This window comes from Gadus macrocephalus, chromosome 20 (genome assembly GCF_031168955.1).
Source record: "Gadus macrocephalus chromosome 20, ASM3116895v1".
Classification (NCBI taxonomy): domain Eukaryota; kingdom Metazoa; phylum Chordata; class Actinopteri; order Gadiformes; family Gadidae; genus Gadus; species Gadus macrocephalus.
The window spans coordinates 17,696,468-17,723,514 of NC_082401.1; the positions used below are offsets into that span (position 1 = coordinate 17,696,468).

A 27,047-nucleotide genomic window follows, 5' to 3' on the forward strand; every position below is an offset into this window, starting at 1 on the left:
CACATCACCACCTCACCACCTCCTCACCGCTCACATCACCACCTCCTCACCGCTCACATCACCACCTCCTCACCGCTCACATCACCACCTCACTACTCACCTCACCACCTCCTCACCGCTCACATCACCACCTCCTCACCGCTCACATCACCACCTCCTCACCGCTCACATCACCACCTCCTCACCCCTCATATCACCACCTCCTCACTGCTCACCTCACCACCTCCTCACCACCTCCTCAATGCTCACATCACCACCTCACCACCTCACCCCTCACATCACCACCTCCTCACCCCTCACCTCACCACCTCCTCACCGCTCACATCACCACCTCCTCACCCCTCACCTCACCACCTCCTCACCGCCTCCTCAATGCTCACATCACCACCTCACCACCTCACCCCTCACATCCCCACTACCTCACCCCTCACATCACCACCTCCTCACCGCTCACATCACCACCTCCTCACCCCTCAGACCACTACCTTACCCCTCCCATCCCCTCCTCACCCCTAACATCTCCACATTACCCATCGTATCACTACCTCACCCCTCACATGCCCTCTCTTTAGTTTTCCCATTACCACCTCACCCTTCAAATCTCCATAACTTCACCCCTCATATCCCCCCCGTTTCGCCCTTCACATCCCCTCCTTCCCCCTCACATCACTACCACTTTAACCCGCACGTCATTACCCCTCATCACCGCCTCACTGCTCACATCCACCACCTCACTGCTCACATCTACCACCTCCTCACTGCTCACATTTGCCACCACCTCACTGTTCACATCTACCACCTCCTCACTGCTCACATCTACCAACAACTCACTGCTCACATCTACCTCCTCACTGCTCACATCTACCACCTCACTGTTCACATCTACCTCCTCACTGCTCACATCCACCACATCATCACTGCTCACATCTACCACCACCTCACTGCTCACATCCACCACCTCCTCACTGCTCACATCCACCACCTCATTGCTCACACCTACCACCACCTCACTGCTCACATCCACCAACTCCTCAATGCTCACATCCACGACCTCCTCACTGCTCACATCTACCACCTCACTGCTCACATCTACCACCACCTCACTGCTCACATCTACCACCTCCTCACTGCTCACATCTACCACCTCACTGCTCACATCTACCACCCCCTCACTGCTCACATCTACCACCTCCTCACTGCTCACATCCACCACCTCCTCACTGCTCACATCCACCCCCTCACTGCTCACATCTACCACCTCCTTTCCTGTCACGCCATACCCTCACACTTTCTCGACCACCACCTCCTCCTCCTCAACTCCCCCCAGCAACAACTCACACCCAACAACCACCTCCTCCCTCCCTCACCACCCCGACAGCCTCTCCACATCTCACATCACCTCCTCATCCCTCACATCCACACTGTCTCAGTATCACACCTCCACCACCGCACTCCTCAGAACACATCCGCACTCCTCAGAACACATCCTCACTCCTCAGAACACATCCTCACTCCTCACATAACGCCCGCCTGCATATTTGATCATTTTGATATCAATTTTACATTCAAATCCAAGACTCAATAAGGGCTGTATGGATAAAGTTGAATTGACGTTGGAAGTGGTCGAACCAAAGATGGGCGTCGCTGTCCAACATCTGATCACAAAGGAACACAATGTGCCCAAATCCTTCCCCCAGTGACTTTCTATCTTGCATACAAGTGAATAGTATGTACATATTTAGTTGATATAGTGTGTATATAATTTAGTTGGGATACCATAGTGTTTATATTGTAGTTCTATATATATAACAGTGTTTATATAATATAATTTGTATGTAATAGTGTGTATATAATATAATTAGTATAATGGTATGTATATAATATAGTGATTATGAAATAAAATTGTGTATTGCATTAGTTTATAATAGTAGATGGTAGTGTTTGTATAATGTTGTAGTATAGAATAGTCATTTTCTAATGTGTATATAATTGTAGGCCTATTTAGTAATTTAGTCTAGTTCTCTCATTATCTCTCCATAATTCTGTTTTCCTGTTTGTCATTCTCCCGATTATTTGCTTCCTCCATTACTCTCTATCTCGGTATGTATTTCTTATAAAAATCCTTCAAATTACTTTCTTTCATATGTGTGATTATTCCAAAAATCGCAAATCTTTCAGGTTATTTTATTTTATTGCAGACACAGACACATAGGCGCGCACACGCACAGGCCCGCGCACACGCAAACATGCAGGCAACGTGTAATTCCATGTTCGGCCTCTAAGGGGAGCACTGCTGATTAGAAGATGTTACATGTTCCTCATGTTCTGGACCGAGTATTGGTCAGTTCAACATTCTAATTCCAGTATCAATATGTTTGTCCCTGATCAATAGACGGATCGGCATCCACTATTCACCTGGGAGAGATGATACATCTGCGCATACTTTCAAGTCGATACACATTTTCTCCTCTATATCTTTGACTTCGCCCTAAATGTGGTAAGTTTGGATATGCGATCACAGTTGGGGAGCATTGAGATTATTGTTATTGTGTACGAACTCATGAGTGTATGCGAAAGACATTTTTTCACGCATTTGAGCGCACCTGATCCGCCATGTTTACAAGCTCTCTCTACTTTTCTGACGACTCCTGCTGACGCCCCTAATTTACACGACCTTCCAGTGTGTGTGTGATGTTTACAGCCGGTAGAACTGATACTTTCAGAAGACCCTTCTATCGCAGTCGCAATGAGCAGACACGACCCTACGTAGGATTCTGCGTTCTTTTGCACACGTAATACAGCCCCCCTCCTCCCTCCCATCGGCTTGTGTGTGTGTGTGTGTGTGTGTGTGTGTGTGTGTGTGTGTGTGTGTGTGTGTGTGTGTGTGTGTGTGTGTGTGTGTGTTGAGATGGGTGGACGTGACACACGCATACTTGGCTTATACTTTTTTTCCGGATACAAACCTTCATCGTCCAGGGAGAACTGGGTTCTACGACATTGTGCAGAACGTGAACTCTCTCAACCCATTGCATGTTTCAGATCCGCTCAGAGCAAAGCGCCTGATTGCAGCCTCATTTAATTCTGAGTAAATTAAACTCCTAAGTGGTCAAGAGTTGCTTGAAACGTCGTCCAAGGTGGATTGACGTGGGATATTCGACATCCGCAACCCCTAAGGTTTTGAGTAAAATACATACTAATGGGCCGATGTAATTGCAAGCCATATCGCCCCTGATTGAGCGGTCTGCGCTTGCGCGGCGGAGAAACCCGAGTGCGGACCTCGTTGGAGTCTCATTCTATCCTCCCACGAGTGGACTGTGTGCGTCAGAGCGCATGCGCTCCCACGGATTAATGTCAAGGCACAAAAGTGGCGCTATATCGTTTCCAGCCCTACTCCGGTAAGACATTCACAGACGTTTTTATATTTCCAATTCAACGCGTAATGAGTTAAAGTTTCAGCAACTGCGCGGGCGGACAGGGGAGGGGTTCACAGACCCTACTCGGAGACCCTGGGGTTTCGGGGAGACACGTTTTAGGATCAATTCCCTCTTTTATTGTGCGCCTAGTGTGCGGCTCTCTCTGCCCCTGTGCGCCGTGGCGGCGGACCATCGCCTCCAGTCTCGCGTATTGTTCGCCTCGCTAATGGCGGACGGGAGCAGCGCTGCTCTCGGGAGGGGAGGGGGGTGGGGGGTCGTTTTGGTCGAATCCCGCTTTGGGCTGCGATACGACAACCGAAACGCCTTGAGAACCTTAAGCAACGCTGTGCAATTTTTAGAGGCTTGTTTACCCTCCTGCGTTAAAGGAAGGCGGTTTTGGTGCGCCAGGCGAGGGCGCCCCATGTGGTAGCCACGGGCACTTGCCACTGATTGCCCGGGGTGGTCTCTATATCGGGTAACTTTCCAATTAAAGCTCCCTGTCACAGGTAGCTCCAAAACATCAGGTTTATTCCACGTTTTGGGGCAGGTTGGTTGTCAAGGCCATGTCTTATGCAAAATATATATATCGGAAAGTATTTGAGCAACGTGGTTTACAGGGCGCTGTACGTAAATGGCTATTGGGAGAGATTTCAACTAGTTGACCAATATTGGGTCGCTATTTTGTGATCGTTACTGATTTGACGCTCCTAACTTGTAATCGGTTCCTCCAATATTAACAATGGCGCAGTCTCCCTGCCCTCCTCCCTCGGTTCCCCGCTAATCCAGTGGCTGCATTTGCGGGGACGGACCGGAAAGCTGAACCACGTCTGAGGTTCCTAACTTGGCCGAGCCCAACTCTCTATCCCGAGGTGGTCTGTGGGTTCAGCGGCCCAGGTAGTGCGGCTTCCGCCTCTGGACTCTCCGGTTGTCAGAGTAAAGTTTTTAACCTCCTCGGTGGACTCAAGTTTTAGTGGGTTGGTTGTGAGGCTCGGTTCGGTTCCACCCGGCGTGGTCGATTGGTATCCGGGGTCTGGTCAAGGACAGACGGGGGTGGGGGGCTTTGCTCATGTAACGTTTGATTGGACTGAATGAATACACTCCGTAGTTTTTCATTTCTTTTTGAGAGTTGCATTCGCCAGCCAGGTAACCGACATGGAAATGACCTCATGAGCACATGAATGATGGATGATTCTGCGCATGCTGCTCTGCTTAACGTAGGACGTTATGTGTGATATTGTTAACAATGAACCCCTAATCAAATAATAGCTGTTTGTAATATTTAATGACATCAACGTCGGATAATTTCATGCACACGTTTGCGCAGATGGATACGCGTTGCCACGTTGTGACCTAATGTATAAAATGATGTGCAATCGACTTAATGCGCAAACACGTGATGCGCATGTTGGGAAGGTAGAGCACCTATGATGATGAGGATGATGAGGATGATGATGATGTGGCCGGTCTCTGCCGTTTAACCCGCTCGCTGCTGAGCAGAGCCACATCTCTAACGGTACGGAGGTAGCATGACCCCTCTCCTCCTTCTCCTCCTCGTCTCCTCTGGATGTAGACTGTAGGGAGCTCTGCATTGCAGTTGGTTCTCTCTCTCTAGAGCTGGCCGCTTCCCTAGCAGAGTATGTCACACAGTCTCCACAAGCTCACCTTGTCTGTGGATGTGAAGCCAGACGTGCTGTCCCTGGGTTTATATGTTAATATCATCTGAGAGGTTGTGAAGTGTCCCATATTAACTGACTGAGCTCAATGTTTAATTTCCATAAATCTATTTAGGTATACTTTGTTTAAATGTATTGGCAAAAATTCAGTTTTTTAGAATCTAGGCTTGCAATACCCCATCTGAAACAATGTTGTTGAGCCCAACATTGGATAATTAGCATTTACTAAACTGCCAGGAACACTGATGATTTTTAATGTGACTCTTTGCTTGCTTCTGCTTCTCATTGATCAGTAAAGCTTAAGGGTTTGGTGGAACCAGGAAGTGGTTTAATCCAAACATTCAGTTCAACATTGAGGTGGTTTGTTTCAGATATTCATTATATAAACCTTTGTTAATCATTCTCTTTTAGAGTTCTACCATATCATTTTGATATACTTTCCAAGACCTAGACATCAATCTGTAGATGCATGTCATTATTGTAAACTATATGAATATATTCTGTAGTTTTATTCCACTACAAATATACGCACCGTGCCACACCACAATGCATGTAGAAATATTCAGCTTCATCATTGAGGTTTTCTTCAGAATCAAATGTAGGATTTTTTTAATGTGCGCCATTTATCAATCTTTGGGGCATTATACCGGGTATGGTACAACACGATTAACTTTCAAGTGGTCCCTCTCATGCATTGCTAACTACTAGATCCTTACGGTAACCACACCAAACCCCACCAATCTGTAACCATCTCTAAGTTTTTTAACTTGACCAACTCCAAGCTAACACCTAAACTTAACAACCTCTAATGTAACCCCTAAATGTACCTTTAACCTAAATTTGACCATCTGTAACCTATTCTTAACCATCTGTAACCTATTCTTAACAATCTGAAACCCAACACCTAAACTAAACCATTTATAACCAAATTTTAACGACCTACAAATCCATAATATAGATAAATAGAAAGATAGATAGATACCTATTTATGATCTTATTTATTGACAGGACAGTCAGGGTTAGAACTAAGGAAAGGAATCAAATGTGGAAATCAAAGCTGTGTTCGCTACTAGCTGTTTCACCTCAACGTTCAGCACACTAGCAGGTTGATCCACCAAGCCACTTGTGTAGTTGAGGTCTGCCGGCAGGAGACGACATTGTCTTGTCGTATACTAGACTGAACTATGTTGCATACCATACTGCATATACGTTGTCACATGTCTTACCAGTACCACAGGTCATGTCTTTTCTTACCGCAGGCCAGTGTGGATACCTTGCTTACGGACAGCTATAATGACTGATGAAGGCCATTCAAATATAGTTGTAATTCAGATTTACAGAACTGTGTTAATCCTGAGGGGAAGAGAGTTAATCATGTTGATTATCTCGCTCCAGTCCAAAGGCTAGTCCAATACTTTGCTTATTGACTGGAATTTTTCTGACGAGCTGCCCCATTTATAGAGGTCTAGTCCTTCTTTGAACGTGGGTTAGTCTGAGTCCTGGCCTTGTCAGCTGTATGGGAAGTCTGCTGCTGTTTCAATCAAAGGACTTCCTGTGTTGTTGTGGATCCAAAATGGCTGCCGTGTGTGCTGGGGGAGGGGGGCGGGAGGGAGGGTTTGAGGGAGGAGGCTCTGGGGGGTGGGGGGGGGGGGCGCAAGCTGTGCTGTCGGAGCTCTGATGTCAGACTGTTTAATTGTGGGCGGAGCTAGAGCTGTGTGTGTGTGTGTGTGTGTGTGTGTGTGTGTGTGTGTGTGTGTGTGTGTGTGTGTGTGTGTGTGTGTGTGTGTGTGTGTGTGTGTGTGTGTGTGTGTGTGTGTGTGTGTGTGTGTGTGAGAATGTTGACATGACATGTATCTGACTATGTGACAACATTACAATAGCCAATACCTAACATTCTAATAAAACCAAACGGCACCACAAAACAAAATCCAGATTGGTTGGCTCTCTGCCAGCTGTTTCTAAAAGGCTTTGAAATGGATTTAGTTCATACATTTTTCATGGATATGGTGGTCTAGATCATGATGAACAGCACTAGTAGGTACATAAAGGAGTGAGCTCATCAATCCTGACCAATGATGGGGTCCCAGCTCATCTTCTAACAGGAGACGGGTTCCGACCCTCCCTACTGAAAGCCCCTGTGGCAGGTGGATCCCTGTCGCTACGGCAACCAAGGTGTAGCTGCGCCTTGGAGATGCTGTTGTCACTCATGATGGACATTGTGTGTGTGTGTGTGTGTGTGTGTGTGGTCATTAATAGTTACAGCGGGATGAGGTTAGCTTGGTATATTTTATGCGTGCGTGTGTGATAGATTGAAAGATATATAATCAGGAAATAGAGTGAGGAAGATTTGTAGTCAGGAAATAAACAACTGTTATAAAGGAGGGGTTGGACAGTGAATACAGGGACATGTCACTAGTTAGCAGGTAGGGGTTAGAAGGTGAACAGAGACATGCTATAAGTGAGCCTGTAGGGGTTGGACAGTGAATACAGATACATGTTATTAGTGAGCATGTAGGGGCGAGACCAGTGAATACAGAGACATGTTATTAGTGAGCCTGTAGGGGTTGGACAGTGATGAACACAGAGACATGTTATTAGTGAGCAGGTAGGGGCGAGACCAGTGAATACAGAGACATGTTATTAGTGAGCCTGTAGGGGTTGGACAGTGAATACAGAGGCATGTTATTAGTGATCAGAGGGATTGGCAGTGAATACAGAGGCATGTTATTAGTAAGCATGTAGGGGTTAGACCAGTGAATTCAGATACATGTTATTAGTGAGCAGCGAGGGGTTAGACCAGTGGCGTTAGATCTACCAAATGTACTAAAATACTATTAAGGGGATCTCCACTTCGCCTGGTCCTACCAAACTCTGGTCCGGTCACTCTCCATTGGCATACGTTAACTCCCTTGAAGGCGGATGCCTGTTGGAGTTTAAAACGATTGGATCTGCTCAGTGGCAGTCTGGATCTACCATAACCAATCGCTAAGCCAATCGTTTGGTCATGAAAGCCACTCCCGAAAGAAAACCCGAGAACATACCGCAAGTCCATACCTAATACTGAAGGCGAGATGAAAATTGAGTCCGTAGGCGGGCGGAGCCAGGTCATTAGGGAGCATTCAGGGGTTGGACAGTGAATACAGGGACAGGTCATTAGGGAGCATTCAGGGGTTGGACAGTGAATACAGGGACAGGTCATTAGGGAGCAGCTAGGGGTTGGACAGTGAATACAGGGACAGGTCATTAGGGAGCAGGTAGGGTTAGACAGTGACGGCTTGTTTTTGCTCCGACTCTACTTCCGTAACAGTGTGACGTCAGACTGTGCAGTGGGCGGTGCTGAAATGCAGAAGTCGCACCTCCGGCTTCCCAAAATGTTTGCAACTTGTCCGGGGTGTGAATTTGACGACACACGCGCAAAGCGTTCGACCAATCACAGAAGACTGAGCGTGCTGGGGAGGGGTGCCTTAAAGCGAAAGCGAAATCAGACCTTTTTTGAAAGACGATGAAATAGGTTTTGCAGACATAAACAGTGTAAGAATAATAAGGGGCATTTTTAACATACGGGCATGTAACCCTATTTAATAGTACTCCCAAAGGCAATTATTAACCCTAAAAAAATGTGGGGCTGTAGCATCGGACACTTGGGAATATCGACGCCACTGGGTGAGACAATGAATACAGAGACGGGTCATTAAGGAGCAGGTAGGGGTTAGACAGTGGATACTGAGACAGGTCATTAAGGAGCAGGTAGGGGTTAGACACTGGATACAGAGAGGCGGGTCATTAAGGAGCAGGTAGGGGTTAGACAGTGGATACTGAGACAGGTCATTAAGGAGCAGGTAGGGGTTAGACACTGGATACAGAGAGGCGGGTCATTAAGGAGCAGGTAGGGGTTAGACACTGGATACAGAGAGGCGGGTCATTAAGGAGCAGGTAGGGGTTAGACAGTGGATACTGAGACAGGTCATTAAGGAGCAGGTAGGGGTTAGACACTGGATACAGAGAGGCGGGTCATTAAGGAGCAGGTAGGGGTTAGACACTGGATACAGAGAGGCGGGTCATTAAGGAGCAGGTAGGGGTTAGACACTGGATACAGAGAGGCGGGTCATTAAGGAGCAGGTAGGGGTTAGACACTGGATACAGAGAGGCGGGTCATTAAGGAGCAGGTAGGGGTTAGACACTGGATACAGAGAGGCGGGTCATTAAGGAGCAGGTAGGGGTTAGACACTGGATACAGAGAGGCGGGTCATTAAGGAGCAGGTAGGGGTTAGACACTGGATACAGAGAGGCGGGTCATTAAGGAGCAGGTAGGGGTTAGACACTGGATACAGAGAGGCGGGTCATTAAGGAGCAGGTAGGGGTTAGACACTGGATACAGAGAGGCGGGTCAGGTAGGGGTTAGACACTGGATACAGAGAGGCGGGTCATTAAGGAGCAGGTAGGGGTTAGACACTGGATACAGAGAGGCGGGTCATTAAGGAGCAGGTAGGGGGTAGACACTGGATACAGAGAGGCGGGTCATTAAGGAGCAGGTAGGGGTTAGACACTGGATACAGAGAGGCGGGTCATTAAGGAGCAGGTAGGGGTTAGACACTGGATACAGAGAGGCGGGTCATTAAGGAGCAGCTAGGGGTTAGACAGTGGATACTGAGACAGGTCATTAAGGAGCAGGTAGGGGATGGAAGGCGAATACAGAGACAGTTAATTTATCATTGGTTATGACATCTATTTTAGAAGCATCTTTTTCATTTTTGGGACTCTTACATTCTGACAGAAATCCTTAAATCAAATACAAAAAATAAATAAAGCAACCAATCCGGTATCTGTAGTTGTCGCAGGCTGTAATAAGCACGTCCAAGCATTTCATCCAGTGGAATGTGGAATGATTGCATGCGCACCTGTCTGTCTACCTAGCTGCGTAAACTCTGCCTGTGCGCTCATTGCGCATGACCGGAGTCTTCCAAAAGGCCAGGCAAGGAGACCTATAGCTAATGCTAGCTAGCAAGCTAGCTAGCATTAGCTAGCAAGCTAGCTAGCATTAGCTAGCTTGTGTTTTGGAGGGGCTCTGGATGGAGGCCTGAAGGGAGTGGTGGGTTTTTGATACTTTCACTATCCAGCTAACTCCAGCTGGTTTCTCCACAGAGGCCTCCTCTAGCTTTAAGAAGCAGGCAGGGGTTGGACAGTGGATACAGAGACGGATCATTGACGTTAATGCGTGTACGTGGTATACCGTATGCCGTCTCTCGCTCCCCCTCTTAATTCTCATTTCATAACTCAACCTTCCCTCTCTTTCCTTCTCCATCTCCCCTCCTTTGCTTCCGCTAAACCAACCCCTCTCTTTCTCTCGGTATGCCCTCCCTTCTTCGTCCCCACACACCGGCATCCTATACCTTCAGTACAATCTGTTCCTTCTCTTCACTCTCCTCTCTACACCTGTACACTCTCGCTCTCTCTCCCATCTCTCTCTCCCTCCCCATTTTCCCTAACACTCTCTTTCCTAAACATTCCCTACATATTTTTCCCTCTCCACCTTCCCTGTGTGTGTGAGGTAGCTAGTGGTAGCTCATCTGCCTTCAGATAGCCTCCACAGAGCTGCCTGTCACTTCCTGTCAACTCCATGGTGGCCATTTTGGCTCCACTAATCAGGTCGGTCAGGAACTGGCTCCAAGTTGCTCAACCGGGAGACACACGGTGGAGCAAGGTGTATGTGTGTGTGTGTGGGCGTGCATGTTTGAATGTGAGTGAGAGTGCCTGTGTCACTGTGTGAGCATGTGTATTTGATTGCACGTGTGTGGTAACATGTGGGAGTTTTTTTCGTGTGTGCGCGACAGTGTCTCCAGGGAAACCGGTTTGTTTCTGCTGCCCCCCCCCCGCAACCCCACCCCTGCTCTCTCCTAATTGGCTAATTGTCTTTGTGTGTTTTTGCCGGCGGCAGGTGGTTGCCTTAGCGATGGACGGGGAATCAGAACCCAGGCCTGGTGCGGGGGAGGGGGCGGGGCCTCCCTCGCCACAGCCGCAAGCCACGCCCCCTGAGGCCCCGGAGGAGGCGGAGGCGGTTCCCATGATGACAGACGGGGAGGACGGCAACGAGGACGACGACGACGACGTGGTGTTGGTGGGGGAGGGGGCCACTCCCGCCAGCCAGCCCGCTGTCGTATCCACGGCAACCAGCCCACCTGCCGACGCCTCCAGCTCCTCCGCCAAGGCCGCCCCTGCCACCGCGGGGGCTACGGTTGCCACGGAGCCCATCGTCATCGACGACGAAGAGGACTATGAGCACAAGGAGGAGGGCTCCGGGGGCCCCACGGCGGAGGAGGAGGAGGAGGAGGAGGAGGAGGAGGAGGAGGCCCCCGGCTCCCCCGCCGCCGCCGCCGGGGCCCTTAGCAGCACAGAGCCCGACTCGCAAATCAGGATCGCCAGCGTCACCACGCTGGGCGATGACCCCGCCCCCCTCTCCTCCTCCTCCCCCACCACGGACGAGGCCCCGCCCCCCAAGCTCATTGCAGAGGAGCTCCCGGCCGACATGAAGCTGCTGATCAGCGGGGTGACGTCGCTGCAGGGCGGGCCGCCGGCCGCCACAGCGGTGAGGGATGGCCGGGCCGGGGAGGGGAGGGGAACCGGCAGAATCCAGTCTGGAAAGCGTTGGACCATTGATGTCATTGGTCCAAATTTGGAGAAGGCAAATCCTGCTCAATGGTCAATGGTCCAAACATAATCTGGCGGAAAATGAGATTGGTTTTACAGTTAACAATTTTGTTTCTTACATTTATTTGCGTGTGTGTGTGTGTGTGTGTGTGTGTGTGTGTGTGTGTGTGTGTGTGTGTGTGTGTGTGTGTGTGTGTGTGTGTGTGTGTGTGTGTGTGTGTGTGTGTGTGTGTGTGTGTGTGTGTGTGTGTGTGTGTGTGTGTGTGTGTGTGTGTGTGCGCAGGTGCCGGAGACTCCAGCAGGGGAGAACGGTCTTCAGATCAGCAGCACATTCAGCCTCAACACAGACTCCTCCTCCTCCACCTCCTCCACCTCCTCCAAAGCAAACTCCTCCTTCAACCCTGGGAGGGGAGCAGCCAACAGTAGCCAGCCTGTCTCTAACGGAGACACACACACACGCACAGGTAACACATACGCACAGGTAATGTGCGCACACGCACAGGTAACACACACGCCCAGGTGACGGGTGACGCACACACGTTCACACACTGCTTACTCAACAATGTCTCACAGATATGTTGTTATTTATGTGTCAATAACAAGTATCCGTTATGAGCAAATACATTATAATAAATATGCGATAAAGAGTTTTACTGGCGTAACCTGGATTACAAACACTGGGCTTCGTTGCCACGGCAACAGAGGAGAGAAGGACCTAGAAGAGAAATGATGCCATCCATCTCCTTCCCCTACCTCTCCCTTATACCGCTCTCCCTCCCCTTACCTCCCTCTCTCTCCCCCCTCTACCCCTCTCTCACTCCCCCACTCTCTCTTTCTCTCTCTCTATCTCCCCCTCTCACTACCTTCCCCCTCTTCCTCTCTCTAACCCCCCTACACACACACTATCTCTCACTCTTTTTCCCTCTCTTGCTACCCCCCCCCCCTCACGCACACCTGTCTCTGTCTCTGTCTCTGTCTCTCTCTCTTTCTGTCTCTCTCTGTCTCTGTCTCTGTCTCTCTCTCTTTCTGTCTCTCTCTCTGTCTCTGTCTCTGTCTCTCTCTCTTTCTCTCTCTCTCTTTCCCCCCCCCCCCCACCAGACTCTTGGATCTCCCAGTCAGCTTCGTTCCCTCGGAACCAGAAGCAGGGCGGGGTGGACTCCCCCTCGCCGGCCCCCTCGCTCCCTAAACCTCAGGGCCAGTCTTCCTCATCCTCCTCTTCCGCCGCCGCCCAGCCCCCGGCGCCGCCCCGAACCGTCAAGGTACCCCTCCTCCTTCCTGTCGGCCAATCACAGCTCTGCTCCAGCTAGTTCTAGAAAAGTGTTTCCCAGCCTCGGTGCAGGGATCCCACTACGGGTTGCCAGATATGCATCTATATATATCTATATATATCTATATATATATATAGTTATATATGTATAGATACATGCTTATAAGCTTAACAAGAGCAGAGAACAGAGCAAAGTACTTCTCACTATTCAGGTGGGACATTGATATTGATGGAGGGTAAAACGATGTTGAGCCCCTTTTGGAGAAAGGTGGAAACCACACTGTTCTAGAATGACGTTCGGCCAATCACAGGAGCAGGAGAAGAGCATTGTTGGGTTGGCTTGTTTTGATGGGGGTGGCATCAGTCCATTTAGAATCTGGATTCATTCCCGGTTGCAAGTATGGTGACTGTGTCTGGGTTGACACTCACTATCTAGATTCCCTCCGATTTTAACTGAATGAATCAGTGAGAAACGCCCGTTCCACCACAGTAGGAAACGTTCCTTCTCGGATGCTCTGATTTGTCGGATCTATCCCGCTCCTTCCTCTTTGTCTATGCCGGACCACAACCTTCTGGAGAGAGGCTGTGGGTCCAGCACCATCCTCTTTCCCAAAAGGAAACACCAATGCAACCAACTCTGGTGCAAACAGAAGTGACATAAAGGCAGTGATTGGACGATGTCTTCAGGGCGATGGCATCATCTGGGTCGAGATGATGAGGTCATCCATCGATACGTCGGTCCACATGTGGCTATTTGTTACTTTTGGTATTGGTTCATCTTGTCTTGCAGCTGTAGCCAGCTGTTTGGGTTGTCAATGGAGCGTCTCCGGTGTTGCCATGACAACAATGGCGGCACGGATTCATGGTAACCAGAGAGACAGAGAGCTCGTGTTCAGGGGCAGGGGGCCTTTCTATCAGCCAACCCCTTAACCCGTATGACTCAATCTAGGGAATATGCCCATGTCTGGTTTTGTTTTTCGATTTTGAATGACAGTTGCCTTCCTGGCAGCTCTTGTGAAGCTGTTATTTTACCAAAGCTTAACTGGTTTGGTACCAGTGACGACCACACGTGTGCTTCAGGATACGTATGCATTTTTGAGATAATTACATAGTTAGTTGGTAGCCTGGGTATACCCATGCTGCCTTGCGCGCGATTTCATTTCGCGCTGCTAGGCAGCCTGGATTCCTTGGATTTGTTTTTCGCCTGAGATGGGGAACCATTCACAGAACGGGGAGGGACGGCAAGACGATGACGACGTCTATGCGACACTCCGAAGCTTGTAGTTTACGGATCCAAAATGGTAGCAGACGCGTTACCTTTCGATGCAGCCTTAGATAGTGTTCTAAGTAGTTTAGAACGCAAGTTTATTTTGAGTAAAGAGCAACTTTCGGCGTTAAACTCTTTCATTACCAAGAAGGATGTCTTTGCCCTGCTACCAAAAGGCTTTGATTGGCTATGAGCTACGCACAGACTCATATGATAGACATTCGTAGCGCCCAATAAACGGCTCCGGGCAATCGTAAACCACGCCTCAAATATGAGAAAATGAATGTGTGGTTCCCAGACCTCATCTCAATGTAGATTAAGACGAGGTCTGGCGTTAGCCAGGCTAGTTAGTTGGTTGGCTGGTTGGTTAATTAAAAGTTCATTATTTAGTTAGCATGGAAGTCCACTAGGGGGCAGCTTTTTACATTTGCAAAAGTAAAGAGGATCAATGCATCAATGCTTGGGTTTTATATTATCTTTAAAGTTCCCACAAAATGAAAATAATATTTTTTACGTCCAACTTGGGTGACTTCTATCTTAATTACTTCAGTACCACGATAAAGAACAAGAATACAATCATATTTATGTAGTGTATGATTGTATTTGATTATTTATTTAGTGCTTACCTATGGTATATGGCTGTGTTATGTTAATTATGAAATATGACTGCACTTGCCTTAAATTAAAAGTGCCCCTGCCCTCCCAGGTGACCTGTGCCAACTGTAAGAAGCCCCTGAAGAAGGGCCAGACGGCCTACCAGCGCAAGGGCTCCACCCACCTGTTCTGCTCCACCACCTGCCTCTCCGCCTTCTCCCACAAGCCCGCCCCCAAGAAGACCTGCACCATGTGTAAAAAGTAAAGAGAGAGAGAGAGGGACATGCACGCACACACACACACCGAACCCAGACACCGAACCCAGACAGACAGACAGACAGACAGACAGACAGACAGACAGACAGACAGACACACGAACATCTCACAGAACACCACACACACGAATACACGCACACACACACACACACACACACGAACATCTCACACACACACACACACGCACACACACGTGCACACAAACACACACACATGAACATCTCACAGAACACCACACACACACACACACACACACACACACACACACACACACACACACACACACGCACACTGAAAAACAGACACACACACCGAAAAACAGACACACACCGAACACACAGTAGTGTTCACCGAGTCCTAGCATTTGTATTGTTCCATCTAGAGCTGTCAGGCCTGTTCCCATCCACACCATATGGCGGGGCGGCAGGGCCCAGCGGCCCTTGAGGACGGCTCCTCAGGTGCAGGCTGGCCCTTGCTATGGGGCCCATGGGGGCCAGGCTGGCAGGCTACCAACCTGCTGGTGGCAGGGCCCTTGGGAGGGGGCGTGGCAACAAGAGTGATTGTGGGTGTGGCTTTGTGATGCTGTGATTGTTGAGACAGTATGATGTCTTTGAGCGTGTACGTTTAGGGGATCAGCATGGTATCTTGATTGTGTGTGTGTGTGTGTGAGTTATAGGGACATCACCACTATGAAGGGGACCATAATGTTATATAAATTATTTATGTGTGTTTGTGTGCTTTATAGGGACATCACCAAAATGTAGGGGACCCTAATGTTATATACCGTATATTATTTATATGTGTTTTATAGGGACATCACCACTATGAAGGGGACCATAATGTTATATATATTATTTATGTGTTTGTGTGTTTTATAGGGACATCACCACTATGAAGGGGACCATCGTGGCCCAGGTGGATTCCAGCGAGTCCTTCCAGGAGTTCTGCAGCACGGGCTGCCTGGGGGCCTACGAAAACAAGCAGAACCCCCCCAAGACCGCCATCAAGACCAAGTGCACCGTCTGCGGCAAGCTCACAGAGGTACACACATACGCACACATACAGACAGATGCATACACGCACACAGAGAGACACACACACACACACACACACACACACACACACACACACACACACACACACACACACACACACACACACACACACACACACACACACACACACACACACACACACACACAAATATATGTAGTAGATCAGCCCCTCACGCACACATGGGGTGGTGTGAGGCCTCCGCCACCTTGCCTGAGGCGGCGTTTCCATGGATACCTGTTTTATCCAAAATGGTGGACACTTCCTCTCGACTCACAAAGGAGCGCTTATGAGTCGTCTCTCGCCCCGGCCGTTGCCATGCCAATGTTACCTAAATGTTTTGTTAACTGCTTTTTCCCCCAGCATGCTTGCATTATTTAAAAAAATGTATTCTCTTCGCTTTGTCAAACAATGTTTTTCTTAAAAAGGGCTGCATTAAGTACGTTGTTTGTTGTATTCAGTTGAGTAGTAGCACAACGTTTCAAATTCTGGTTCCACTGTTTGGTGACTATTTGATATAAACTATGACAGGATTTTGAGTAGCAACCGTTTGGATCATGGGGTGGTACCCAGTCTTGTCGTTGTGTGCCGTTGGGGAAAATGGGGAAGCCCTGTCAGGTCAAGGGCAGCTCAACGTGGAAATGGATTAAGAGAGGCACAGTCAAGAGATTCAGGGTCACCCAGTCTTAAAGTCGGCCCCAGTATTCAGATCCAACCCCATTATGCACCATCCCAGTGATGACTCAGACTGACTCATGAACTCCCCCCACCTGACCTAGCCCGACGGTGACGTTAACACCAGGCGTGTTTGGTGTTCCCAGATCCGGCACGAGGTGAGCTTCAAGACGGTGACCCACAAGATCTGCAGCGACGCCTGCTTCAACGTGTACCGCATGGCCAACGGCCTCATCATGAACTGCTGCGAACAGTGCGGAGACTACCTGCCCAACCGCGCCACGGCCAACCACGCAGTGCTGGTCGACGGCCAGCAGAAACGCTTCTGCTGCCTCAACTGCATCAAGGAGTTCAAACAGGTAAGCGCGCAAGCACACACACACACACACACACACACACACACACACACACACACACACACACACACACACACACACACACACACACACACACACACACACACACACACACACACACACACACACACACCACTACACACACACACACACCACTTCACACACCACTCCACTACAGCAGGAGGAGTTCCAATCGGGAGGAGGCCCGACTGTCTTTAAAACGTCGGTGATTGGAGTTTCTCTCTCACTGCACCGCTAGCTATTGCTTTGGCTTTACTTGTTATTAGAAGTGACGGGAAACTGGACTGATCTGAATGGACGAAGTTTACCCATGCATAATGAATTCCAGATGATGGAATGAAATAGAAATCTCAGTCTCAATATTTTAAAAATATATATATTGTGTTCACATTTAGAGTAAGATACTGCAATAAGCGTTTATTTGGTATCTGAAGCAAAACCGTGTAGTTATTTTGGAAGCATTTCAAGTAATACCCGCCCCTCGTGCACACCTATGAAAACACCCCGGTTACCCTCGGAGAACCCCGGATACTAGAGTCGCAGAAGCTATGCAGTAGCTAGGCTGTCGCTAGGCCTGAGCTTGTCTGTTGCTGGGCTGGAGCTAGGCCGTTGCTAGGCGATGGGCACCCAGGGCTCGAAGCCCGGAATTGTACTTGTTGCTCAGCAACTTCAGAATTCTGTCCTGGAGATGCTGTACCAACGGCCCCTGCCTCTTGGATGCTTTTGGCAGAGCATGGTGTAACACACACACACACACACCAATATGAAGTGGACCATAATGATGTGTACACACAAACCCACACACACACAGGGACAACACCAATATGAAGGGGACTTTAACCACACACACACACACACACACACACACACACACACACACACACACACACACACACACACACACACACACACACACAGGGACAACACCAATATGAAGGGGACTTTAACCACACACACACACACACACACACACAGATAACACCAATATGAAGGTGACCATAATGATATACCGACCCACGCACATCCATGGACACGCCACTTAGACGGACACAGAGCGCGCACACATACAGGGACACGCATGCACAGGGCCTCACGCACACACGCTATGACAAGGTCAAGGTGGCCTGCCTCGCTGTGTTTTATGGCAGGTCATCGTTTATAGCTTTATGTTCAACCCTGTCAAACCCTCACCATATGTCTTCCAGCTGCTTATATTTACTTCCAGGTGATTTGCATGATAGTTTGTGCAGATTGTCAAATTCTGGTTTTAGCTTGAGATAACATTTTGTGCCTTTTGGTTTGTGGGTCTGTGTCTTTTTTTCCCCCTTTGTTTAGGGTCAGTGTTTTCTGTCGCTGAAGACACTAATGACCTCATCAATATGTTCCCATGGCAATGCGTCAGCGGTGCCTCGCGTTAACCTTGCCCACTAGTTTGACCCCTACCCTCTCGTTAGAATGGTCTCTGCATAATGAAACGCTGCGTTCGCTGCTGCCCTTTTAATGTCCTTCCCTGGCTGGAAGGGCGGATGTCCTTCGTACGCTTCCAGCAAAACCTCTCACTTTTAATACAAACAGGGTGAATGTCACTGCAGACTCTGTAAAGGCTCCGATGTACCTGAAAATTGAATAGAAATTGGCATGTTTGCATAACGGTTTCCAGTGAGCGCAGACGCACAATTGTGTTACTGTTGCAGGCGGGTGTGTATTGTAGGGCCCTGCTTAGTGAGTGGGGATCACCGATTTCACTCACTACAGGCTGACCGACCGCTTTGGCATTCCTAAAACATGGCATTGAAATGACGGCTCTTTAATCTTACCCACAGCCAATTGAATGAGCTGTTTGTCTTCTTTGGTGGTGTTTCCCCAGGTGAACAGTAAGCTGTCCAGCTGCTCCAGCTGTAAGACTCTGATCAAGACGGGGGAGGTCCTGCATGGCGTGGGGTCCTCAGGGGTCATGGGGTCGTTCTGTTCGGCTTCCTGTATGAGCAAACCCAAGGTCGCCACGCCCCTGGTCCTCAGTGAGTGGCCCCAGCAGTGTCTGTCTGTCTCTCCGTCTGCCTCTCTGCCTGTCTGCCTGTCAGTCTATTTGCCTTTTTCTGTCTGTCTGTCTGTCTGTCTCCCTATCCATCTGTCTTTCTCCCTGACTGTCTCTCTCTTGTCTCTCACTGCCTCACTCCCCCTCCAATTGTCTACCTGTTGGTTAATTAATTAATTAACGTGTGTGTGTGTGTGTGTGTGTGTGTGTGTGTGTGTGTGTGTGTGTGTGTGTGTGTGTGTGTGTGTGTGTGTGTGTGTGTGTGTGTGTGTGTGTGTGTGTGTGTTTCCTGTGCAGACGCAGAGCCCACGTGTCACTTCTGCAAGAGGATTTCCTTGCCGCAGTTCCAGGCCATGCTGCCAGAGGGCGACGTGCTCAGCTTCTGTAGCTCCCAGTGTGTCACCAAGTTCCAGGTTAGCCCTGGGTCTAGGTTCTGGGTCGGAGGACTAAAGTTGAGGCATTAGGTTAGATGTTGTTTGGTTGAGGCATTGGCTTAGAGATCTTATTGGGTCAACTCTCCCTCTTCAGAATGCTGCCGTTGAGACGGTTACCAACGGGCAGCCGCCGGTCGGCACGGCGACCAACAGCATCCAGCTGAAGTGTAACTACTGCAGAGGAGCCTTCAGCCTGAAGCCTGAGATCCTGGAGTGGGAGGTGAGTGACCTGCACGCTGACACACCGTCCACATGAACCTCTACGGTCTCATTACCGACTATGCGACTGACTCACTATTGCTGTGTGGTCGAAGCACGTGGGAAACAGGCAGCTCCTGACAGGAAGTGGTCTTTTGGTTGACGGGTCAGACGACCGGTCGTCGGCCGACGGTTTTGTGTCAGATAATGCACCGAGAACAGTCCTCGGAAGAGATACATACTTGAATGGGATTGGCTAAAATGGCTCAGCTGCCGACAACACCTAAAAATATCAAAATGTGTCTTGTGTGTGTGTGTCCGTCTCTCAGGACAAGGTGCACCAGTTCTGCAGCCGGAGCTGCTGTGAGGACTACAAGAAGCTCCACTGCATCGTCACCTTCTGTGAGAACTGTCAGGAGGAGAAGACCCTCCACGACACCCTCAACATCTCCGGGGTCAAAAGACCCTTCTGCAGCGAAGGTACCCGTCTGTCCGTCCGTCCGTCCGTTTGTCTGTCTGCCTCAATTAAGCTCCTCCTTCTACCTAAAAATAACCATGAGGAGTCAAATCTCCTCCTACTGTAAACTAAAAATAACCATGAGGACTCAAATCTCCTCCTACTGTAAACTAAAAATAATCATGAGGACTCAAATCTCCTCCTACTGTAACCTAAATGATGATGACTCAAATCTCCTCCTATTGGAACCTAAACAAAACCAGCACTACTTGATCCTGTTGAGTGAGCCGCTGAAAACATCATGACTTAATGTGGCTGAAGCAGGAAGAGCCTCTTGTTAGGAGGGGGGGGGGGGGGTTCTCGGTATAGGTCTGAGGTCCCCGCATTTGGTGTTCGGTCGGCCACAAGGTCCATTCGGTCGGCCACAAGGTCCATTCGGTCGGCCACAAGGTCCATTCGGTCGGCCACAAGGTCCATTCGGTCCTCGTGGGCGAACAGTTCCCCATTTGAGCTGTTGAGCGACAGCACGCATGGATGGCGGTCTGGTTCGGGGCTGGCGACTGACTGGCGCTGTGGTCTGTCCCGCAGGCTGCAAGCTGCTCTTCAAGCAGGACTTCATCCGGCGGCTGGGCCTGAAGTGCGTCAGCTGCAACCACTGCAGCCAGCTGTGCAAGCGCAGTGTGACGCGGCAGCTGGGCGGCATGACGCGCGACTTCTGCAGCGAATCCTGCGCCAAGAAGTTCCACGACTGGTACCACAAGGTCTGCATCGCTGCTATGCAGTCACACACACCGCTTTACCACGACCACGCCACGCTCAGGGGGAGAGGCTGACTCGTGTGCTGTTGATGGAAAATCAATACGTTTGAGATGGTTTGATTGTTTCATGAAGGTGCTGTATAAGAACAGACTGCCTCTGGGAACTGCTGCTGTTCACTCAGTGCGGCCCAATGCACATGCATCCACTGGGATTCATATGGCGGTACAATTGGGTCGTAGTTATGGTTACTACCTGGTTCATATTTTTATGCTAAGGGATACTTAAACTTGAGGATTACATTTCGCCAGAAGTATATACAAAATGTTAGACCTGTTAAACAACTGTTGATATAAAAATGTCTTAATTTCTATCAATCTGTTTACATTGTTATTCACTTGTTTGCAATGTTGAGGAACGCCTGGCACTTAAGCGCTTCTCACCAGGGACCACTGCTCTATATGTACTGTATGTACTATATGTACTGTATGTACCATAAACATGACTGGTGTGTGTCTGCGGTTCCCCGTGTGCCCCCTAGGCGGCGCGGTGCGACTGCTGCCGGGTGCAGGGCAACCTCACGGAGTCTGTCCACTGGAGGTCTGAGATGAAGCAGTTCTGTGACCAGAAGTGTCTCCTGCGCTTCTACCTGCAGCAGAACCAACCCGTCATGGTCACGCAGAAGGGACCGGAGAACATCAGCCTCGGTGCGTGTGGTTGTGTGTGTGTGTATGTGTGTGGTTGTGTGGTTGTGTGTGTGTATTGGATGGTGTGTGTGTTTGTTTGACATGTTTTATTAACCATGACGTGTGTTCTATTGCTACACAGGCGTCGAGGTGCAGGGGGCTAAACTTGGGGTATGTATAAACTAAACTGCATGGTTAGAAATGTAGCTTGATGACTTGTGGAACTGACTACTGAATGACTGATGTATAACAAATTACTGGCTTGACTGGTGAACTGGTTGCTAAATTGACAAATAAATGTTTTTTTCAACCTTCTGTTCTGTTTCTAGTTGTTGACTGTAACGGTTGACTGTGTTGTGTTGCTAGTTGCTAGCCGTTGACTGTTGACTTGCTAGCTGACTGTTTAACCATCTATTGACTGTCTAGTGTGTCTACTGCTGAACTCTCTGTTGTGTGTCTAGTTGTTGACTGTTGACCTTGGTGTTGTGCGTCCAATTGTTGACCGTGTGCCTCTGTGCGGTGCTGCGTGTAGATGCTGAGCCAGGGCTCGATGGTGCATCCGGGCTTGCTGCGTGACGTAAAGAACAAGGCTGTCCTGTGTAAACCTCTCACCCTGACCAAGGCCACCTACTGCAAACCCCACATGCAGAGCAAACCACTGCAGACAGGTAACCAGACACCCTGACCTGCACAGCTGGAACCTTTTATATTCTGCTGTCAGTTTATGTAGTGGTCTAATGATGGAGTATGCACCGTGCATTCGGCTGTGGTGTTACGATGACGTCATGTGTCCGTGACGTCATGTCATTGTTTACACACAGACGTAAGGATGTCATGTTTACATACTGACGGGAAGGATGGTCTGGCAGTGTTTAACCGAGCGCACCCACTGATGATGTCGTCCTCATGCAGCGATGTGATGATGACGTCGTGTTTCGTGTGTGTGTCCAGATGCGGATGACGGCGTGAAGCGGGAGTTCATCCCTGTGCCCATCCCCATCCCCGTGTACATCCCGGTGCCCATGTGCATGTACGCCCAGCTGACGCCCATGCCCTTCTCCCTGCCCTTCCCCGTAAGACGTTTAAAACCTGCATGGATTACACAGCGCCTGAAACACTCCGAATAATTCTAGGTACTGACGTGTAGGTTAATAAAAAACGGTTTATAGCCGACTACAGTATATGAAATGGAAAATAGGTACGTTGGGAGGGCTTTCAGCTCAGAACTGTTTTCATTTGGAAAGGCAGATCCTATGGTTCTTCATTGCATCCTTCGGCCCCGCCCACAAAGCCTCTTTCACTACCTGGCTCTACCTCCATGCAGGCACACCATTAGACGGAGCCGCCAGGATGGCTCACTATCAGGGGAACTGCTGAAAACAACCCACACACATTTGTCTTGATTTCAAAGTCCTTACGGCATAATTGCCAGACCGTTTGAGCTTTAATCGTACGCTTGTATAAGCAGCGATACTATATCCATTGAATGAGACTGTAAAAATGCAAAAAGAAACTCGGTTTAATAAAGGCAAGAAATGGTAATCTCAGTAGAATACTATCCACTCTTCATTAATACTAATCCTCATCTCCTCTTCCCACAGGTTCCAGTGCCGGTGTTCCTACCCAGCTCCCAGCAAGGGGTGGACCAACTGGTCCAGAACATCACAGACCTGAAGACCAAAGTCCTCCATGAACCTCTGGAGACCCTTAGACCAGAACCCTCCCAAGACAACCACATACCAGGTACCAGAAGACCCCTAACTCCTTCCTATTTTCAGTTAAATACTAGATCAAATATTCCTGTATGTCAAATAAATGTACATATGTAATTAAAGATAAGTAAAGTAAGTGACTCTAACGTGTGTGTGTGTGTGTGTGTGTGTGTGTGTGTGTGTGTGTGTGTGTGTGTGTGTGTGTGTGTGTGTGTTTTAGTTTCAGAAGTAAAACCTCTAAAGCTGATGAAGGAGCGTGGAGCCGGAGAGTCCTCCTACTCATCGTCCTCCTCTTGCTCAGGCAGTGTGAGTGAGGAAGAGGGGGATGAAGAGAAGTACAACCTTGAGATGGACCTGGAGAAAGACTTCCCACAAGGTAGCTCACCCTACCCCCTCATCACACACACACTCTGGCGTGTGATTGGGCGGTTCATCCGGGTGATGAAGCCAGGGTGACCTCTGGTTTGAACCTATGTCCCTAGTGAAGACAGGACTGCAGTCGCTCAGGAGGTAGAGCGGGTTGCCTGGTAACCGCACGGTTGCTAGTTCGATCCCCTGAGCAAGGCACCTAACCCTAACTGCTCCCAACGAGCTGGCTGATGCCTTGCATGGCTGACGCTGCCGTCTGTGTTTTGAATGTGTGAATGTAAGGCAATACTGTACACTGGTTACAAAAAAGCACGATATAAATGCAGTCCATTCACCATGACACACCTCTGTGTGGCTCACTGAAACGGCTCAGCTGTTCAGGATGCCGGGTGGATTAGATTTACATGTTGCCAATCATTTGGATATTACAGTTTTCTTTGTTGAATTTATGAATGAAATGTAACTAAGAATAGATTATTTCAAGTCATCAAAGATGATGATGATGATGATTATAATGATGGTCAAAAGAGGAGGAGGAGGAGGTGGATGGTGTTGAGGATCATGATGAAGGTCTAAGCAGGACTGTAGTTGACTTGGTTTTCTCGCCCCAGGTCCAGACTCCGACCACAAGGCCACCCAGGAGGACCTAGAGGAGGACATGGACTCCACGCCTCCCCCTGCCCTGCACAAGGAGGAGAAGGAGAAGGAGGACGAAGAGAAGGAGGAGAAGGAGGATGAGAAAGGGAAGGAGGCGGAGGTGCAGGAAGAGAAGGAAACAAATGTAATTCAAGAGGAGGTGGAGGAGAAGAAGGAAGATAAGGGGGAGGAGAAAGAGAAGAATGAAGACGAGGAGATGGAGGAGGAGAAGGAGACTCAGGATAAGGAGGGGGAGAAAGAGGAGGAGCTGAAAGAGAAGGAAGAGGAGGAGCTGAAAGAGGAGGAGGAGTCGAAAGAGAAGGAGGAGCCGAAAGAGAAGGAGGAGCTGAAAGAGGAGGAGGAGCCGAAAGAGGAGGAGGAGCCGAAAGAGGAGGAGGAGCCGAAAGAGAAGGAGGAGCCGAAAGAGAAGGAGGAGCTGAAAGAGGTGGTGGAGAAAAAGATGGAGGAAGCACCTCCCGTCCCTCAGGCCAAGAGACAGGTACCAGGACCCCACATTCTGCTCCTCCGTGGGAGTCATAAACCACAGACGGACAGACAGGCAGACAGAAACCTAACTAGCCGGTAGTTTCAGTCACTTTATCTTCCATTTGTGTGTGTGTGTGTGTGTGTGTGTGTTGCTTCACAGGGTCACAAGCGGCGTGCGGTAGAGGCGGGATCTGTCCCTGCGTCGCCGTCCTCCGTGCAGACTCGTGGTCGGCGTGGGAGGCAGCGGCGCGTCCCGCTGCGGGCACGCTACGGCCTCAACGCCTGGAGACGCTGGGCGCTGTCCCCCGCTGACCAATCACACGACTCCAAAGAGCCGGACAGCGCCACACCAGGTGAGCAGGCTCCGCCCCCAAACATGACAGTGTCGACATAGAAACTCTGTTCTGTCAACGCCTACATCAGCGTCCACACAGGCCTACCAATGTTATAGACACTGTTAACAATGTTATTGTGGTTCCAAGGAGGTTTTGGTCCTCTATAATGAAAATGGAGAATATATTAGGATGTAAGTAATATGAGTAATTTAAGTAAAAATAGGAAGGAATAAACATATTTATATGCTATATTTATACAGTACACTTATTTATTCCTCATTGTTATTGCATTTTTTGTATTTTTACTTACCAAGGCAAGGCAACTTTATTTATATAGCCCTTTTCACACACAAGGCAGACTCAAAATGCTTTTCCTCCTGAATCTTTTTGGATTCTGTTAATTATTTTTACGATTAAGAGCAGAGAAATTGTGATGGAACCAATGAGAGTATTGATAAGGTACCCTGATGGATAAGGTAATGTGAATTCAGCAGACGGGACCCGGTCCAGAGCAGACCTGCTGTCCCTGAGTCCAGAGGAGCTGTGCGTCTCCCTGAGCCGCTTCGTGCAGGAGGTCAGCCGGCCCTGCGGGGGGCGCTACTCCCCAGACAGCATCCTCTACCTTTGCCTTGCCATCCAGAAGGTCAGTAACCAATCGGAAGCCCAGAAGAAATGACTGGCTGTTTTACAAACGGCTGAACTGCTGCCAAAGCCTCGCCGTTTGGGACTCGGCTATCTCTTGTTGTTTGAACTTTATCAAACTTTAGAAATGCTTTAGAAAGAATGTTTGGCTCCGAGTATGCTTCTTTATAAACTATATAAAGAGTTGGGTTTGTGATAAAAATTATATGCAATATTCATCAAAGAATTAAAAAGATTATGTATTATTGCTACTATGGATAAAAAGATAAAATCCTGCCTAGCTCATAAATTATCTAGGAGCTAAAATGAATGTAAGATTGTTAATGTATACAAAATATAGACTTGTAAAATAGCAAAAAAATAAGTTAAATATTCATCAAAGATTTTTATCAAAGGATTTAATACTGCCTTAGCTCAAATTAATAAATTAACTAGGAACTAGAGAGAGAGAGAGAGAGAGAGAGAGAGAGAGAGAGAGAGAGATTCATTAATAATTGTATCAAAGGATTATTTCTTTCTATACAAAGAAAGAACAATCCAGAATTGTAGGCTACTCTTTGAAATACGGCGATTGACATCGAAAGTAGGGGGAACTGAAAGTACCATCAGTAGTTCCGGCGGACGTATATATTTGTCGCCCACTGCTCGACCCGCTCTCTTCCTCGTGTCGTCAGTCTGGACACACTACACCTATAACCTTCAGGACCATCGCCTCTGGTAAAAGTCTATTAAACACTTTAATATACTTATTTTACTTAATAATGACGTTGGCACAATTGACATCAATTTATAGTTAATCGGGATGTTTTTGATTTGGAGCTTTATTCAAATGTTGGAGAGTAGTGTACCGCGAGCAGGGATCACTCTTGCGATCGCCGCCAGGATATAATGCCGCTTTCTTCTCTAATTTGGTTTTTATGCAAATCAAACCAATTTACTGTAACTTCAGTGAAATACGATTTGCGTAGCAGTATTCTATTGTAGACGGTTCTTAACTTGTTTTTTGCAATGCAAATTTTCTAACGAGCACGTGTACTGAATGAACCGAACGACTAAAGTGT

The 27,047-nt window shown here is 48.7% G+C and overlaps 1 protein-coding gene across 1 annotated transcript in view; it reads left to right on the forward strand.

The window, feature by feature from the left end:
* Window positions 1-3,239: 3,239 nt before the first annotated feature.
* zmym2 (zinc finger, MYM-type 2) overlaps window positions 3,240-27,047 on the forward strand; it is a 28,415-nt gene continuing 4,607 nt past the window's right edge. Inside the window, exons 1-21 of the mRNA XM_060039333.1 lie at window positions 3,240-3,395; window positions 11,022-11,669; window positions 12,015-12,195; window positions 12,830-12,990; window positions 14,972-15,120; window positions 16,014-16,176; window positions 17,010-17,222; window positions 19,108-19,258; window positions 19,573-19,688; window positions 19,804-19,929; window positions 20,237-20,387; window positions 20,953-21,125; window positions 21,662-21,827; window positions 21,949-21,977; window positions 22,339-22,474; window positions 22,758-22,879; window positions 23,408-23,549; window positions 23,739-23,894; window positions 24,499-25,022; window positions 25,170-25,362; window positions 25,836-25,987. Coding sequence (XP_059895316.1) covers window positions 11,037-11,669; window positions 12,015-12,195; window positions 12,830-12,990; window positions 14,972-15,120; window positions 16,014-16,176; window positions 17,010-17,222; window positions 19,108-19,258; window positions 19,573-19,688; window positions 19,804-19,929; window positions 20,237-20,387; window positions 20,953-21,125; window positions 21,662-21,827; window positions 21,949-21,977; window positions 22,339-22,474; window positions 22,758-22,879; window positions 23,408-23,549; window positions 23,739-23,894; window positions 24,499-25,022; window positions 25,170-25,362; window positions 25,836-25,987 — 3,837 coding nt within the window. The 5' untranslated portion in view covers window positions 3,240-3,395; window positions 11,022-11,036. The remainder of the gene's footprint in view (window positions 3,396-11,021; window positions 11,670-12,014; window positions 12,196-12,829; window positions 12,991-14,971; window positions 15,121-16,013; window positions 16,177-17,009; window positions 17,223-19,107; window positions 19,259-19,572; window positions 19,689-19,803; window positions 19,930-20,236; window positions 20,388-20,952; window positions 21,126-21,661; window positions 21,828-21,948; window positions 21,978-22,338; window positions 22,475-22,757; window positions 22,880-23,407; window positions 23,550-23,738; window positions 23,895-24,498; window positions 25,023-25,169; window positions 25,363-25,835; window positions 25,988-27,047) is intronic.